Source organism: Mustela lutreola, chromosome 10 (genome assembly GCF_030435805.1).
Source record: "Mustela lutreola isolate mMusLut2 chromosome 10, mMusLut2.pri, whole genome shotgun sequence".
Classification (NCBI taxonomy): domain Eukaryota; kingdom Metazoa; phylum Chordata; class Mammalia; order Carnivora; family Mustelidae; genus Mustela; species Mustela lutreola.
Genome location: NC_081299.1, coordinates 57,730,397 through 57,749,641, shown reverse-complemented (window position 1 = coordinate 57,749,641; position 19,245 = coordinate 57,730,397). Strand labels below are relative to the sequence as shown.

At 36.0% G+C, this 19,245-nt stretch overlaps 1 protein-coding gene across 4 annotated transcripts in view; it reads right to left on the bottom strand.

The window, feature by feature from the left end:
- Positions 1-19,245, bottom strand: part of LRRC7 (leucine rich repeat containing 7) — a 573,404-nt gene that overhangs the window by 39,203 nt on the left and 514,956 nt on the right. For all 4 annotated transcript variants that reach the window (XM_059138593.1, XM_059138591.1, XM_059138595.1 and 1 more), the window contains 2 exons: positions 12,085-12,306; positions 1,275-1,367 (listed from right to left, as the gene is read on the bottom strand). In XM_059138593.1, the coding sequence (XP_058994576.1) occupies positions 1,275-1,367; positions 12,085-12,306 (315 nt within the window). The remainder of the gene's footprint in view (positions 1-1,274; positions 1,368-12,084; positions 12,307-19,245) is intronic.

The following is a 19,245-nucleotide window of genomic DNA, read 5'->3' as shown; positions in this document are numbered from 1 at the left end:
AAGTAGTAGAGGAAAATAAGGGATTAAAGGCTCTGTTTCAGGTTATAGAAATCTCCAGAGTAGGGACACCCACGTGTTTTCAGAATGAGGTTTCATGATCAGAAATTGATGTGTGGGTTATTTTTTATAATAGTGATAAGTTGAAAGAATCTGTCCCAGGTTATAATTCAAAAGTAAATTGAGAACCTGTGGAGGTTTTACTCATATCTAATTTCTGTCTTTTTTCATTATCCCAAAGTTTTGCGATGTCACTTCATACAAATACATTTGATGAGGTGAAAAGCATATAGTTTCAATTATTATCAAATTATAATTACTAATTGATTCAAAGCTGAGAGCATTAAACACTGATGGTGGCAGGGTAGGTTATATAGCTCGGGATAAATTTTTTTAAATAAAAAAGTCAGGTAGTCCAGGTCCACAGTGGGATCAGACAGGCCAGATGTCAGTATGGGCACATGTTGGGTGTTCAGCGTGGAGGTGGTGGTGACCTTTTACCCATGGTTTGAAAAACAGGTAAGCATGAGAGGATGCCTTTAATTATCTGTCATGGCTAACTTTGATTTTCCCATAGAATGTTTGTTTTCTGTGGTCTTTCAGTTCTATACTTCTATTAGTGAAATATTTTATCAACATAATTACTTAAAGAGATTTCAGTCAGCTGGCCCTGGCAATAAAGCATTATTTAATCATTCTGTTACCATGAGGAAACATTTTCCCGGATAACTGATCTACAAGGAAACTTTTGGAAACAACTTGTTATAAATTGCATATATAGTTTTCTTTATTTTTTTTGTGTGTTTCTTTTTTTTTTAATGTTGATTCCCATTTTATTTTTTTTAATTTATTTATTTTCAGAAAAACAGTATTCATTATTTTTTCACCACACCCAGTGCTTCATGCAATCTGTGCCCTCTATAATACCCACCACCTGGTACCCCAACCTCCCACACCCCCGCCACTTCAAACCCCTCAGATTGTTTTTCAGACTATAGTTTTCTTTAAAAATATATACAATTATGAGCAAAACAAAAAGCAAAAAAACCAAAACAAACAACTTTCCTTTGAAAGAGAATGCTGATTTTTTTCCCCCTATTCTTAGGATTTGTCAAGCACTGCAGTGAATTTTTTCCCGTGTGCTGAAAGTGTATCTGATTGGCTTCATAATTAACTATTTTATTAAAGCCCAGTACGTTTTTTTCTGACCTTTTTTTTCTGCAGTAAAAGACAGTGTTTTTCTAATTAAAACCATCAATAAGAAAGTCGCTTCTTACCTTGTCAGAAGGTTTAAATGGATTTCCTTGTCCGCTAATTCCACCACTGATACTAAATCCAAGGCCAGGATTTTTTTCTATTCTCACACAAAACTATATAAAAAAAATACAAAAAAGTGATCAAATATATATGAAAGCTAAATATTTTCAAATAACTGCCTCACAGTAGAAAAGATCCACATTTCACTTTAAGTTCCCAAGGTTAGTCTATATTATCTCAGTACACAAAAGACAAAGTACTTAGTGCTTCTATAGGCATAAGTCGTGACTGAAATAACCTGAAATTACCTGGGCAAGCAAATATTACTACTTACTCATTATTGTGGGTAGAAATGCACTTTGATTAGCAGTTTTTAAAAAATGAAAAGCTATCATTATAACAATAATAAAATCATGCATTATTTCAGTTACCTACTTTAAATGCACATATATTCTGACCAAGTAGAAGAGACCGTATGAATAACTGAAAGAAAATTTGCAAATGTTCAGTGAGGGAAAATATGGCTGTTTAAATAAGTTGCTACTGCTTGCTAGGAGAGTAGCACAATTCATCTCCTTGGTAGGTGATTCTGTTGTTTGGAAATAGCAGGGTTCTTATTTTAAGAAAGGGGAGAACTTTTTTTTTTTTTTTAAAGATTATTTATTTATTTATTTATTAGACAGAGAGAGATCACAAGTAGACAGAGAGGCAGGCAGAGAGAGAGAGGAGGAAACAGGCTCCCTGCTGAGCAGAGAGCCCAATGTGGGACTCCATCCCAGGACCCTGAGATCATGACCTGAGCCGAAGGCAGCGGCTTAACCCACTGAGCCACCCAGGCGCCCAGGGGAGAACTTTTGATCAGAGCTCAAGTGAGGGTGGAACAGTGAGAAAATGAAATATCCAGTAATAGAAGTTTTGAGTTTGTCACCAGCTCCTGGAGAGGCAGTTAGAAGCCTTGGAAGACAGAGAACACTGAAAACAGAAAGAGGTCAAGACTATGGAGAAACAGACAAGGAATAGTTAAAAATTTAGGACTGTGAGGGCTAATATTCTAGTATTCTGTGCTGTATTATCTCCCCAAACCCTAAACCATCGTTGAAAATCTGTTAAACACAAGAGCCTTGTGCGTTAAGACCGATGGGGAAGCGACGGCACGGGAGTAGGTCCAGGTCACACTAAGGCTGTAGTATAGACGAAGCTATTATAAGAGTGAACGCAGATCAAGAATTCAGCAGAAGGGAAGTCATTGCCAGGAATGATCTGGAGAGATGATAACAAACCTAGGAATGCGCTTTTTTCCCCCCTAAGATTTTATTTATTTGTCAGCGAAAAAGAGAGAGAGAAAGAGAGTGTGTGCACGAATGCACAAGCATTCCCACTGAGCAAGAAGCCTGATGGGAAATTCTATCCCAGGGCCCTGGAATCATGACCTGAGCCAAAGACAGACTCAACTGACTGAGTCACCCAGGTGCCCCCAAACCTAGGAATTGTTGATGATCCTGAGCTGGGATATGTATGAGGGCCATGGTGAAAATGCTAGCTTTCCAGGTAAAGGAGGTTGGGGTGACCTGAGATGATTCAAAGACTTGGGACTCTAGTGGGTGCAGACATTTTGGTTACAGAAAGAAAGAAAGAGAAAAAGAAAGAAAAGAGAAAAGAAGGGAAAAGAAAAGAAAGAAAAAAGGAAGGAAAGAAAGAAAGATTTTTAAACTTTTAGGTACAGAATAAATACTGGAACTAGGTGAACCAAGTCTTTCCAGAGATTAGCAGGCCAAAGATTAATAAGGAGTTAAGAAAAATAATCTAAAGAAATACATTCACATATATTTTGTATTTATATAAACATATACTGAGAAAGTTCTTAAAGGTGATTGTAGATGTTTGCTTTCTTAGGTAGCGTAATGTCTTCCCCAGCAATCTTGCTTAGTTAGACTATTACTTTCCTTGTGGACAAATGTAAATGTCTAGATGCTCTCTATATTTTCATTTTCAAGATACCTTTAATCCCTACCTTTAGATAGTCTGTTCCTGGCTTAATTAGCATATATTAAGAGTCACTGGGAACTGGATTAATTAGGTTTGGCCACTTAATGAGACTATCCTTAATTTACTGTCATATTTCTTAATAATAAACGTAATGTTTAACTATTACATAGTTCACTTGCAACACAAGGGCAAAACACTATCCACTAATGGGATTTTTATGGTAGAGTCTTTAATGAATAGTTCCTAAATTATGGGTAACTGCAATTACCATAAGTACTTTCCCATATTTTTATTTTAAAGATATGTTTAATTATAACTTTTCCTCTAATTGAGCTATGTTTGTTAAAACTAGTTATCATAGGGTAATAGCAACAACAGTTTATAATAGTTTTGTACTTACATGGCTCACCATCTGTGGATATGAACATAAAATAGCTTGATATAGCTCAAAGGAATATTTTAGTTTTATTCAATATACCAATTTACCTTTTATCCTTTTTTGTTATTAGTGGTTAATTAGAAAATATAAGGAAGGAACTAATATGGTTTAAACATTTTACCTTTGTGCTTCCCCTACATGTTTCCAATTAAATTATTTGAAATTTGGGTTTTATCTTTCTAATGTGAAAATTTTATATTGCAAATGAAATATGTGGAAAGTATATACACTTCTGGTTTTCCCCAGGCCACTCTAAAGCCTGAAAGGAAATGTATGCAACAGATTTTGTTTACAAATTAAATTGCTGAGAATACTTTTTAGTACTTCTCTTTCAAGGCACTGACTATATCTATTTTATATTATTGTCAATCTGGAAGGCACTAAAAATCTAAGGGAAACAAATTTCGTATGTGCCAAGTATGTGAAGAACTGCCTCAATATATTTTTTAATAATAGAAATAATAAAGATGACACTGTGGTTTTATAAATGTGACAAACAGCCATAAATTCTCATCTGAAGCTAGACCGCCCTTGGGCATGCTATGGTATGGCTAATAGGTTGTGTTGTGATCGCTGTGTCCCATAAAGCATGTCACAAAGCGTATTCATCTCACATATAAGAAGTTCTACCTGCCTGGTAACGGGGCCATAAAATGTAAGAGGAGAGAATAGCTCACAGCCAAGAAGCAGTCAAAAACTAATGAGAATTATCAAAGAGGAAATGCAGTGTTCTAGCAAAAGGTCAGAACTAAGAGGCTAATAAATAGCTTATGTAATGAAAATCAGCATTTCAATGCTCTATTAAGATACTGATACCAAGGAATGAAGTTTCTGGCTGAATATACAAGTAATGGGCTGGAAGTCAAGGGTGTATTTGCTTCTTTGAGAGTCTGCTTCCATCATCTGACTTGACTTCATGCTTCTGGTCCGTGTCAATCTTGCTCTATTAAAATATGAGTCTTATTTTAGAGAGGTCTACGATAAAATGGGTTGTTAGGTAGCAGCGAGGCCCTGTGAAGTCATAACCTATAATCTCTTGAAGGTAGTAATATGGTCTTGCAATGCTCTACAACCTAGTGGCAAGAATAAAGGAAATGGTAGCTCTTGTGTGTACATGTGCACATACGAACAATTTACGTGTTTGTGTGTGTGAGTGTGTATGTGTTGGGAGGAATTAGGATTAGGATCAGAATTAGGGAATTGCACTGCAGAAAAGTATTTGGTGGTGCTGTAATGAATTGATGTCCTATGATATGTTCTAATTATCATCATCTTTCCTAGGAGTGTGTGTAAAAGCTTTTAATGGATACCTTTGTTTTTGCTGTCCAAGATCCACTCATCCTAATTCTGGTAGCTATAACCTTAATTTCTCTCTGAATAACTCACCAACTTCTTTATTCTCAGCCTATATACTTTAGGTGAATCATGTTATCTAGGCCTCAAAAAAAGCACTGTATCCCCTAGAAATGTGAATGTTTACAAGATGGGCAAGTAATCCAATCAAAAAGGAGTAATGAGATGCCTACTATGATTTCCAGGAAAGAGAATCTTGCTCACTCCTGCTAATTTTAAAAACTACCATGAGGAGAAAGCCTTTTTTGAGACAGGAACCAACCCATAGAGAGGTGATGAGCCCACTTTAAGCCTCATCTGAAGCTTGCCCATTCCTGTAGTTTTAGCTTAGTATGTATTCATGCCCTCCTCCTTTTTTTTATTATTATTACTTTTTTTGCTTAAGTCTTATTAGGTTGAGTCACTTATAATCAAGAGGGCTACTTGGTAAAAATTCAAGGGGACACTTGCTTATTTGTTATAAAACAACTGACTTTTCTTGTCTTTTACTTAAAAAAAACACAAAATATAGTTGGTTGTGGAAAATCTTTTTGGGAAGTGAAGTAGGCAGAATCTCAAAAATTCTGTACTGATTGAAATTCAAGGTGAGGTTTTGATCTACTAGAGGGTTGTTAGTTGTTGAAGCATCAAGAAGGAACTTTATCATCAAGTATATTAAGCTTCTGAGGCCATTTCTGTGCCTGACTCCTGAGAGTATTACCAGAGAGTATTACTGAAGACGTATCCACATCCACATGAATTTTTATGCAAGTAGGACACTTGGATCACCTGTATTAATCATATCTATTATGTTATCTCTTCATTGACGTTCTAGGGCAATGGCTGACACATAGTTAGCACTCAACTTTTATTTTTTAACTATGTGCATATATGACAAAAGATACTTTCAAATATGCTTTGTCAAAGGTATATAATGGCTCCTTCTTAAAATATGTCACGAGCTGTTAGAAGGTATGCCAGTTGTTCAATGGCATGCTCCAATTATGTAATTAACTGCTTGGAAAAACCATTATAGCTTTGTAAATGAAAATTGTTATAGAAATCATTATTAACACCTTTATTCCCCAAATATTTACTGATTTCCTACTAAGAGCCAGGTACCTTGTCAGACAGATAAAATATCCTTGCTGTCATGGAACTTACATTCTAATGAGAAGACATATTAAACATGTAAACAAGAAGTAATTTCAGATAGTGAGATGAACTGTGAAAAAAATAAAGCAAAAAAGGTAGTAGAGAGTGGTGGATCAGAAGAGTGGAACTGTTTTAGGAAGAATAGCCAAGAAATGATATTTCAAATACTCAAGTGACATTTTAGCAGAAATACAAATAATGTAAAGGATCATGCAACAGTTAAAAAGAAACATGAGAAAACTGCCAGCCCAGAAAGTCAATGATTTTAAATGCCCTGAAGGTAGATGGGTCTTTATAAGATCAAGAAACAACAAGATGGCATAAGGGTAAATGTATAGATCTATGAAATAAAATTGAGAGTCTAGAAATAAACCCCAAAATTTATGGCCAGTAGATGTTCAACAAAAGGTCCAAGGTAATTCACTGAAGAAAGAATAGTTTTTTCAACAAATGGTACAGGGACAACTGGATATCCACATACAAAATAATGACTTTTATCCCTACCTCACACCATACACAAAAATGAACTCAAGCTAAATCAGAGACTGAAATGTAAGAGTGAAAACTACAAAACTCAAAGAAGAAATACAAGAGTAAGTCTCTATGATCTTCAATTAGGTGATGATTTCTTAGATATGAAACCAAGTATGATAAAATGATTGATTGATTTTATAAAAATTAAAAACTCTGATGCTTCAAAGGGGACTACCAAGAATTTGAAAAGACAACTCAAGGAATGGGAAAAAAATATTTGCAAATAATATATATGATTAGGGTCTTATATCCAGAATATATGAACAACCCTTAAAGTTCAGAAATTGAAAACCCAAATAACTTAATTAAAGAATGGGCTGGAGCACTGGGTGGCTCAGTCAGATGAGCGTCTGACTCTTGGTTTCAGCTTAGGTCATGATCTCAGGGTTGTAAGATTGAGCCCTGCATTGGGCTCTCTGCTCAGTGTGGAGTCTGCTACAGATTCTATTCCCCTCTCCCTCTTCCTCCTGCTCTTTCTCTCTCTCTCAAATAAATGAACAAGTATTTTTAAAAAAATATAAAAAATGGGTGAAAATTTTTAATAGACATTTATCCAAAGAAGACATATGAATGGCTAATAAATGCATGAAAAGGCACTCAACATCATTAATTATTGAAAAAATGTACATTAAAATCATTATGACATACTACTTTATAGGGTGGCCATAATAAAAAAAGACAGACAATAAATAATGGTAAGACTGTGAAGAAATTAGATACCTCATTGCTGATGGGAACGTAATATGTGGCATCCACCATAGGCAGAGGTTTAGAAGCTTCTCAAAATTACAAATATAATCACCATTTTACCAAGCAATTTCATTCCTAAGTAACTACCCCTCCAAAAAAACCTACCCCCCCAATAAAACTACCGTTTCACAGACTTGTATATGAATGTTCATAGCAATATTATTCATAATGGCCGTGAAGTGGAAATAATCCAAAAGTACATAAACTGATGGATAAACACTTTGTGGTATATCCATATCATGGAATGTTATTTGGCAATGCAAAGGAATGAGTTAGTAATACATTCTACACTTAGCACATTATGTTAATTGAAATTAGTCCAAAAAACCCTCACATATTGTATAATCTCATTTATATTAAATACACAGGAGAGGCAAATGTATAGAGACACAAAGTAGATGAGCCATTGTCTAGGGCTGGGGGAAATGAAGGGAAGGGAGTATGGAAAGTTACTGTTATTGAATACAAAGTTTCTTTTTAGAATAATGAATCTGTTTAAACATTACATTATGGTTGCATAATATGGTGCACATTCCCATTAACATAACTTTTATAACAGAGTATTGTTATAATTGTTCTATTTTGTTGTTTGTTATTGTGGTTAATCTCTTACCATGCTTAATTTATAAATTAAACTTTATCATAGGTTTGTGTGTATGGGAAAAATAGCATATAGAGAGTTCCATATTATCCATGGTTTTCAGGCGTTAACTGGGGGAATTGGAACACATCCCCTGTGAATCGGTGGGGGAGGGCTACTGTGTATCCTATACATAGTATAAGAGACACTAACTGCCCTTTCTTTTCTTAGTTTCATTCAGACTTCTTTTCCTTAAATTAAAAATGTATTCTTTGTAATTGGATATTTTTTCAACTATAGCACTGCAATAAGTGATTACTTTTTTTTAAATGTACAATCTCCTAACTTTAATAGAAATTAGTGTGCTTCGTCATGCTGTGTAATCTCTCTGTGCTATGTTTATAATGTCTCTTTGCACTTAAAAATTGTGAACAATTTAGTTTTTTTCCATATTGTACAGATCTTCCTTGACTTACAATGGGATTCTAGGCCAACAAACCCAACATATCTTGAAAATATTATAAGTCAAAAATGTTTTGAATACACCCAACTTACTGAACACCATAGCTTAGCCTAGCCCAATTTATATGTGCTCAGAAGACTTATATTAGCCTGCAGTCGGACCAAATCATCTAATGCAAAACCCATTCTATACTAAAGTGTGGAGTATCTCATGAAATTTATTGAATGCTGTACTAAAAGTGAGAAACAGAATGGTGGCAAGGGTACAGGGTGATTATAAGTGCATTGGTGTTTACCTCTGTGATCCTGGGGCTGACTGGGAGCCGCAGCTCGCTGCCACTGCCCAGCATCAGGAGAGAGTTCTCAACTGTGTCTCACTAATCCAGGAACAGATCAAAATTCAAAATTTGAAGTACAGTTTTTTACTGAATGTGTCTTGCCTTTGCACCATCGTTAAGCTTAAAAATCTTAGTGAAACCATTGTAAGCTGGGAAATGTATGTACTTGACCAAATTAACATTGTTGTGATCATTGAAGAAAACTCTGTTTTCCTCTTTATGGCTCTTTTGTTGCAGCACTAGAAATGCCTTATTAAAATAGCATGTCTTGATTTAAATGACTGAGCCCATATTAGAAATTTTTCAGTGACTTCCTTGGTCTTTGCACTTTAGTCACTACTCTATAATTTTCATTTGAAACTGTATAGCTTTAAAATATTTCTTTAGTGCTCCGTATTGCGTGGAGCACTGGGTGTGGTGCCTAAACAATGAATCTTGGAACACTGAAAAAATAAAATTAAATAAAAATATAATAAGATAAAATATTTTAAATATTCTTATCTATTTTTTCCTTGTTAAATGTGGGATAAAAGTCTTTAATGTGTGGAAGCACACACATATCAAGAGGTTTGTTTTTAAAAGAAATATAACTTAGGAAAGTAAAAAATACAGGCAATATTTTCATCATGAGAGTGATATTCAGAAACTTTTTCAGGCTCTCTCTTTTGTTTTATTTTGCTTTACTTGCTTTTCTATTTGAAGATTAGGGAAGTTGGGACTGATAACCGTGAAGTTTCCTCTGATATTTAAATTCTTAAAATGTTGTATTTCTACTTCTGTTGCCTATGTCTATACTCACAGAGCCAGACTTAACTGTGTGTGTGTGTGTGTATGTGTGTGTGTCTGTGTGTAGAATTGTATCATTTGGACTCTTAAAAAACTTTCTGAATTTTGTTTGTGGGTGGTAATTTTCTCATTTTATAAGGAGGAAAACAGAACCCCCGAAAGAGTTAAAGACTCAGCCAGGGTCACACAACTTCACATGAGAGTCAAAATCCAAATTCTGAGACCCAGGTATTCTCTTTCTTGAGTGCTACAAAGCTAAATGGAAAAGTGGGGAAGTTATGAGGGGGTGGGGAAGAGAGATGAAAAAAAAACCAGAGTGGAAGTTGGTGATGATGTGCTGGGAGATGTTTGGGGGCTGCCTGGGGGTAGGGAAGAGCTTGGTTTATAGTGTTTGTCAATTTCCCTGATGTAACTTTGCCCACAGTCTCATTCTACTGTGTGGGGTCGCTGAAGGTGGAGTTGGGAGGAAAAACACACGGTCATGGGCCAGTGTGAATCTAGCACGCCACGCGTGGCGGACAAATGTTACCCTGAACTGTGAAAAAATGTTGAGAAAATGTCTTCAGATTCGTAACTCTGGAGAATGGGCGGCAGAGTTTGCAGACTAGTACTCATTGTTTAAAGGCTCCTTAGGCTTTCACATGATCTCTCCAAAGTGCTTTCTGCTTTGGTATCTGTCTCTTCCACAAATATAAATATACTTCATCATGGATTATACATTTGCAAAAGAGAAAAACCAAGTTAATGTCAGTTATTTTTAGAAAATTATGAACAAGTTATGAATCAAATTAGTGATAATAACAATATATTCTTATTCACTTGGCAAATTTTTACCTCAGCATTCCAAAGCATTTCAGCCTGAAACCAAGGCAGGAAAAAAACTGGGAAGCTGAGAAGAATTTACTTAAGTCCCTTCCTTAACACAGCCATTGAACGTTCCAGTTTTTACCTCTCAGATTGAAAGGCACCTGATGTTGCAGCTGTGGACCAAAACACCTGTCAGCGATGACAAATACCTTCTCTGAAAGAATCATGATGTTTTAAGTTTAATAAGTATGTAAACTTTAGAATTTAGTAATCCTCTCATTAGTCAAACTATACAATTGATGTATTTTTAGAAATAATGTAAAAAAGGCCCTTAAATTTAGAGTGCTCAAACCTACTGTTCAAAGTAGGTGAAACAGAGGGCATTGATCTCAGTGGATTTTTCGATGTAGCTTCTAATAGGAATCATGAAATCCAAGAGCTTCACTGAGGTTGTGATATTTTGGGGGGAGGGAATATGAACAATCTTTAACCTTCTAGGTGCCTGTAGTAAAACATAATTTAAAACTTTACTAACTTTAAAGACTATTTGGAGAGTTAAAAGCCTTATATCATTACCTGATTAAAGGCACCTGTCTGATTTCTTTATCTTAAATCCAATACTCAACCTAGATCAAGGTAGGACAAGAAAAAAGTTGTCTTCAAGCTATCTCAAGTCTGAGAATGATTAATACCTAATCTAAGCCTCAAGAAGTGTATTAAGAAGTAAAGGCAATGTTTAGAGCAGCTGGAATCCAAATAATAAATGGCTCTTAACAGTGTGAAAGAAAAAACTGGAGAATGATAATGTCTGAGATGTTCAGAAAATAAGGCAGGGTGATATCTGAAGCTTTGAGTAGTCAATACTAAGGTGAAATCTTTATTAACCATATTAAGGTGTTAGTGAAGTCAGTAGGAGCTTTGCCCAGTTATCTGAAGAATGAAATAAGAGAAATTAATTTTATTGGAGTATTAAGATCTTAATGCCTATTTTCTAAGCATAATATAAACCAATAAATAAGACTCTATTCAGTGTTCTGGTTCTAAGGAAGAAAACATTCTATAATGGAAAAGTAAATCCCAATTTTAGATAGGTCGGGAGAGCAGCAATTTTTTTTTTTTTTCCTACAGGGTACTTATCAGTGGTTTTTGGATCATTTCAGAAGTGTTTCCCTTTTAACTGTTCTTTATCACTTTCTTCAAGCAAAGCTTTAACTTTATCCTATTCAATAACCAGAAGATAGGATTTTTCAAAAAGGTTCTCACCAATAGTTTACTTTTTACACTGTCAGTTTCACCAGAGGCCTTGGTAAACATGCCTAATCCACTGAAGCTCTGTATCATTCAAAAGCCAAGCTACAGCACTAAATTAGAGTTGAAAGTGGATAGGAGAAGGGATAGGATATACAAGAAAAAAACTTTCAAATTCATCAGTTTCTCCTTATGTGAAGTGGGCATTTTACCAACTATCAGTTTTTATATCTTGTAGTGCTTAACCACTGAAAATAATGGTAAAACCCCTAGAAAGAGTTCTCCACTCCATTCAACATGGTGGCAACATTAATTTGTCCCAGACTGCCTTAGTGAGGGAAGGTAAACCACGGATCCACTGGATTTCCCTGAACATTTCCTGAAAATTCATCAACAATCATAACTCTTCTCACCTGCTCCGGATAGCCATCCATACTCCTTTGCCCTTTAGTTTGAATTAAGCACCGTCCAGGCTGAGGTCCCCGGGTGGCCTGTGAAGAGGGGATCTGAATAGGCAATGGTGACTGAAATTGCTGGATGGTCACTTTGTTTATATTTCCCTCATATGGCTGCTGCTCCCGGCTACGGTGCTGAAGGCTTTGGGACCCCATCAAAGTCTGGATGTGGCTGCCTGCCTGTGGAGAAGATAATTTGTCAGACAAAGATTCGTGGTGTTGAAAGGATGTGATTAAAGTCAAACACACGTACAGAATACCTATCTGGTAAAGTGGCATCACTTGGGCTCTCAGCCACTACTGGAAAGGATAATGAAAAAACAGTAAGGGTCTGCCTACTGTGGTTTGTGAAAATGTTAATACTGGAGCAAGCTTGCATTAAATACATTCATAGTCATCTAGTGTCTTGTCAAAGATTATTTTATCCCCCATTTTAAGGAAGCAAAAATCTCTCCGAAAAATCTCAAGAACAAAAAGAAGTCACAGCTTAAAAATAAAGTGGAGTTCTACCTGGCGTTTTATTTTGACTAACAACAGGGAGAGAGATATAATATAGGAAACATCAGAGGGAGAATGATAGAGGCTGGATCCTGATTCTGAAGCAAAAGAATCAAAGTGTGCATTTTCCTTTATGTCAAAGGTGCATAATGAGGTCGTTCAGGTGAGGTTAACCAATATCCATTCATGTTCTGCATTATTAGATCAAGAGTATGGTTTATGGAATCTTTAAGTCACATTGAAAATGAACCATGTGGTAAACTCCTATGAGAATCTGTAGTTCCTGGAGGCACAGATGTGGAAGGGTCTTCCAGGTGAGGTCTGTATGTAGATCATCCCACTGTGAGCTTTCAGAGACATTCATGAGTATCTCATTGAAAGGAACGATGACCATTTCTCACTCCTTAAGGGTGGCTGTCGGAGGGAGAGGGCATGCTCACTATGTCTTCCATCTTCAAATGCTATGGTGTGCACCACTGTTCCTTACTCACTCTGATTTTCTCAGCTTTGTCTTATCATCGTTTTTTTGAGTCATTCTACTTGATATCTTTTCCACCACACAAGTGGTTCTGCTTGTGGACTGGTAACCCACAACATGCCTTTTATAATTATGGATGGTTTAACATGGAGGTCTCACACGGGAAGTAAATGCTTATTAATACTTTTAAACACATATTCCACTGCTGTGCTTCGTATTCTACCTATTACTACAGAAGTGTCAGAGGGGTTACTTCTTGCATTCATTTTCTTTCTTGTTGATCTTTTAAGGGTAGATCATTTGGAATTCAAAACTGAATTTCACCTTTGAATTCATTCGCTAGGAAAGCCTGTGAATTTTGCTATTTGTAACAAATTTGTAATTCATTACCTAGGAAAGTCTGACTAATCATGATTTCTGATTAAAAATTCAGATTGGAGGAATAAAGGAAAAATTATTAAACATGCATTCAAGGAACAGATTCATTTGAATTTTTTTTTTTTGTAGTTAGTACAACTAGTATTTATTTTTTTTATTATTATTTTTTTTATTTTTTTATTTTTTATAAACATATATTTTTATCCCCAGGGGTACAGGTCTGTGAATCACCAGGTTTACACACTTCACAGCACTCACCAAATCACATGCCCTCCCCAATGTCCATAATCCCAACCCCTTCTCCCAAACCCCCTCCCCCCGGCAACCCTCAGTTTGTTTTGTGAGATTAAGAGTCACTGATGGTTTGTCTCCCTCCCAATCCCATCTTGTTTCATTTATTCTTCTTCTACCCACTTAAGCCTCCATGTTGCATCACCACTTCCTCATATCAGGGAGATCATATGATAGTTGTCTTTCTCTGCTTGACTTATTTCGCTAAGCATGATACGCTCTAGTTCCATCCATGTTGTTGCAAATGGCAAGATTTCATTTCTTTTGATGGCTGCATAGTATTCCATTGTGTATATATACCACATCTTCTTGATCCATTCATCTGTTGATGGACATCTAGGTTCTTTCCATAGTTTGGCTATTGTGGACATTGCTGCTATAAACATTCGGGTGCATGTGCCCCTTTGGATCACTACATTTGTATCTTTAGGGTAAATACCCAATAGTGCAATTGCTGGGTCATAGGGCAGTTCTATTTTCAACATTTTGAGGAACCTCCATGCTGTTTTCCAGAGTGGCTGCACCAGCTTGCATTCCCACCAACAGTGTAGGAGGGTTCCCCTTTCTCCGCATCCTCGCCAGCATCTGTCATTTCCTGACTTGTTGATTTTAGCCATTCTGACTGGTGTGAGGTGATATCTCATTGTGGTTTTGATTTGTATTTCCCTGATGCCGAGTGATATGGAGCACTTTTTCATGTGTCTGTTCGCCATCTGGATGTCTTCTTTGCAGAAATGTCTGTTCATGTCCTCTGCCCATTTCTTGATTGGATTATTTGTTCTTTGGGTGTTGAGTTTGCTAAGTTCTTTATAGATTCTGGACACTAGTCCTTTATCTGATATGTCGTTTGCAAATATCTTCTCCCATTCTGTCAGTTGTCTTTTGATTTTGTTAACTGTTTCCTTTGCTGTGCAAAAGCTTTTGATCTTGATGAAATCCCAGTAGTTCATTTTTTCCCTTGCTTCCCTTGCCTTTTGCGTTATTCCTAGGAAGATGTTGCTGCGGCAGAGGTCGAAGAGGTTGCTGCCCGTGTTCTCCTCAAGGATTTTGATGGATTCCTTTCGTACATTGAGGTCCTTCATCCATTTTTAGTCTATTTTTGTGTGTGGTGTAAGGAAATGGTCCAATTTCATTTTTCTGGATGTGGCTGTCCAATTTTCCCAGCACCATTTATTGAAAAGGCTGTCTTTTTTCCATTGGACATTCTTTCCTGCTTTGTCGAAGATTAGTTGACCATAGATTTGAGGGTCTATTTCTGGGCTCTCTATTCTGTTCCATTGATCTATGTGTCTGTTTTTGTGCCAGTACCATGCTGTCTTGATGATGACAGCTTTGTAATAGAGCTTGAAGTCCGGAATTGTGATGCCACCAACGTTGGCTTTCTTTTTCAATATCCCTTTGGCTATTCGAGGTCTTTTCTGGTTCCATATAAATTTTAGCATTATTTGTTCCATTTCTTTGAAAAAGATGGATGGTACTTTGATAGGAATTGCATTAAATGTGTAGATTGCTTTAGGTAGCATAGACATTTTCACAATATTTATTCTTCCAATCCAGGAGCATGGAACATTTTTCCATTTCTTTGTGTCTTCCTCAATTTCTTTCATGAGTACTTTATAGTTTTCTGAGTATAGATTCTGTGTCTCTTTGGTTAGGTTTATTCCTAGGTATCTTATGGTTTTGGATGCAATTGTAAATGGGATTGACTCCTTAATATCTCTTTCTTCTGTCTTGCTGTTGGTGTAGAGAAATGCAACTGATTTCTGTGCATTGATTTTATATCCTGACACTTTACTGAATTCCTGTATAAGTTCTAGCAGTTTTGGAGTGGAGTCTTTTGGGTTTTCCACATATAGTATCATATCATCTGCGAAGAGTGATAATTTGACTTCTTCTTTGCCGATTTGGATGCCTTTAATTTCCTTTTGTTGTCTGATTGCTGAGGCTAGGACCTCTAGTACGATGTTGAATAGCAGTGGTGATAATGGACATCCCTGCCGTGTTCCTGACCTTAGCGGAAAAGCTTTCAGTTTTTCTCCATTGAGAATGATATTTGCGGTGGGTTTTTCATAGATGGCTTTGATGATATTGAGGTATGTGCCCTCTATCCCTACACGTTGAAGAGTTTTGATCAGGAAGGGATGTTGTACTTTGTCAAATGCTTTTTCAGCATCTATTGAGAGTATCATATGGTTCTTGTTCTTTCTTTTATTGATGTGTTGTATCACATTGACTGATTTGCGGATGTTGAACCAACCTTGCAGCCCTGGAATAAATCCCACTTGGTCGTGGTGAATAATCTTTTTAATGTACTGTTGAATCCTATTGGCTAGTATTTTGTTGAGTATTTTCGCATCTGTGTTCATCAAGGATATCGGTCTATAGCTCTCTTTTTTGGTGGGATCCTTGTCTGGTTTTGGGATCAAGGTGATGCTGGCTTCATAAAATGAGTTTGGAAGTTTTCCTTCCATTTCTATTTTTTGGAACAGTTTCAGGAGAATAGGAATTAGTTCTTCTTTAAATGTTTGGTAGAATTCCCCCGGGAAGCCGTCTGGCCCTGGGCTTTTGTTCGTTTGGAGATTTTTAATGACTGTTTCAATCTCCTTACTGGTTATGGGTCTGTTCAGGCTTTCTATTTCTTCCTGGTTCAGTTGTGGTAGTTTATATGTTTCTAGGAATGCATCCATTTCTTCTAGATTGTCAAATTTATTGCCATAGAGTTGCTCATAGTATGTTCTTATAATAGTTTGTATTTCTTTGGTGTTAGTTGTGATCTCTCCTCTTTCATTCATGATTTTATTTATTTGGGTCCTTTCTCTTTTCTTTTTGATAAGTCGGGCCAGGGGTCTATCAATTTTATTAATTCTTTCAAAGAACCAGCTCCTAGTTTCGTTGATTTGTTCTATTGTTTTTTGGGTTTCTATTTCATTGATTTCTGCTCTGATCTTTATGATTTCTCTTCATTTGAATTTTTAAAAGCTCTTTAAAAAGAGCAACATTAAGAGAAATAAGGAAATGACAGTGATCATGGAAAATCATTTGCAGAAGATGGGAGGCATAATGGTTCCAAACAAGAGGTGATTTCAGTGAAGAAAATATTTAAAATTATTATTTGGCAATACATATGGGAAAGTAAACAACCATTTGATTATATTTTTAGATGCCCAACTGGCTGTCTTGTTATCATGTAAATGTTTACATTCAGAAATAGTAAAGATATTTCAGTCATGAGAAATTGGAGGAAAAGATGCAAAAAAAAAAAAAAAAAGAGTCAGACTATCCCAGCACAATGTGAAAATAATGATCAATCCAACACTACCCAACACAATTAACCAGCAATGGCAAGGCTATAATATCATAAACACAACTAAGATAACTTCATAAAGGACTAATGTACATTTCTTTATTGCATCTATGCCATTTTCAGAAATCTAAATGAAAGAAGGTGTTGCAACTTTGAGGGCTGTTCTAGATGTTCAAGTTTTTCCCCTTAGTTTGATTCTGTTCAACCTCCATGAAATCTCATGTTCTCTTGTTTGGTAGGAGAGAAACACCATGATAACTGTGTGACATTTTGAGCTGCTATACTCTGAATGAACTTACTAGCATGCTAAGTCATAGTTGGAGACAATGACTTCTTAGAGTCTGAAATGCTGACAGTGGAGGCTGACTAAAACTGACTAGCCTGGCTATGAAACAATAAGTTAATTTACATTTCAACCTGTTTGTTACCTTCACTGTCATAATACTTATGGGTCTTCAGTCAGTGCTTGAACCAGTGTACAAAAGGAAAACCAGCAGTGTAATTGAAAGTGATCATGTAGACAAGCAAAGAATTGTTAACATTCAGAAAAAATTAGAGGGATCCAGAACATGGATACATAGTCTACATGAGAAAATTAATAAGGAACACTTAACAATCTCTTCATTGATTAGATTATTCAGGTAATGGTATATCCAAGGGTGAAAAACTGTTTGCATATATTATGTAACTATTATAGCCTGTAGACTTATTTTTCTGGTTTAGTTTTCCCTTCTGATGAGACAGTTGGAGCCCAGAAATATGCTTTGATTTGGAACTCCTTGAAGGCAAGTAGCATATCCTACTTAACATCTTTAATGATGAGTGCAATAACTGGCATTTAATAATGGCTACTATCGAACACTGTGCCAAATAATGTGCTAAACAATGTGCTAATAAAACTTACCTTACATATATTACCTCCTTTAGTCCTTACAACAGTATTAGAGGTTAACTATTATGAATTCTTATTATCCGATTTTACTAATGAGGAAACAAAGGCTTCTAGAAGTTAAATAGCTTTCCCAAGTAGTTTTCACTACTGGTAAACTGACAGGATGAGGACTTGAACCAAGGCTGTCTAACGATGAAAGATCATGCTCTTCCCACCCCCTCTTTTTTTTTTTTAATTATTTACGATTAGCCAACATAGAGTACATCATTAGTTTTGAAAGATCATAGGCTTAAACACAAAATGATACTGCAATCCCCTAATCACCAAATCGACTCTCTCTCCCAATAGGTGAACTGTGAATTGAAAAGAAACCATGAAAAGAACAAAAGAATCAAATTGTAGGATATATTGCATTTCTTTAGCAGCTCTTTAGTTTGCCAAAGGGCCATTCCTACTTATTGAATTAGATCTGTTATCTATTTTAGATCCTATGGGTGTGACACAGATCATTATAGTTAAACAAATAAGTGTATTTAGTAATCTTCCCACAATTATGAAGTGACAAAGCTCATGTTCTCAGATAGTTTGATAAAACATCAAGTGGGCATGGAAGGAATGTGCTGTAAAATGATTCTGTTTGCAGTACTGTTTTTTCACTCTCTATTGGGATTACAGGCTGTACTGAATGGGGATGGGGGGGTGACAGCTGTAGAAAGCCAAGAATTAACACTAAATTTTGCATGAAGTTAAGCAAACATAAATGACACAAGACATCTAAAGGGACAGTTATGGTGTTGGAGGGACTGTAAAGGGGAAGTGGTTTTTTGTTTTGTTTTTGTTTTTGTTTTTGATTGGCACAAAAGTTTAAGAAAGGTAATGAGGATGCTCATGATGAAGTACAAAGGGCTAATGAAAATGTTGAAAATGTCAGAGACTGGATTTGTTCAAGCAGAGGGTTAGCTTTGAGAACACTGACTCATACTGAAGGGGAATTTGAACGTAAAGGTTTCTGTAAAGACTGTGCTACACATTTTGAATGATAAAATGAAATAGAGAAGATCTGACATTTGTTTTGAACTTTCAAGGGGAGGTTGGACAAAATAACATGTATTTGAGAGGAATAGTGATGAAATATAGTGTTTTCAAGTTGACCCAAAACCATACTGTCAAAATTTACAGAGAAAAACTCCAATATCCATAGGACCCAAGAAAACATCAATGTCAACATCACAGAAAAGAAATATTGATTTGATACCAAAGGGCACTGTTCATGCAAAA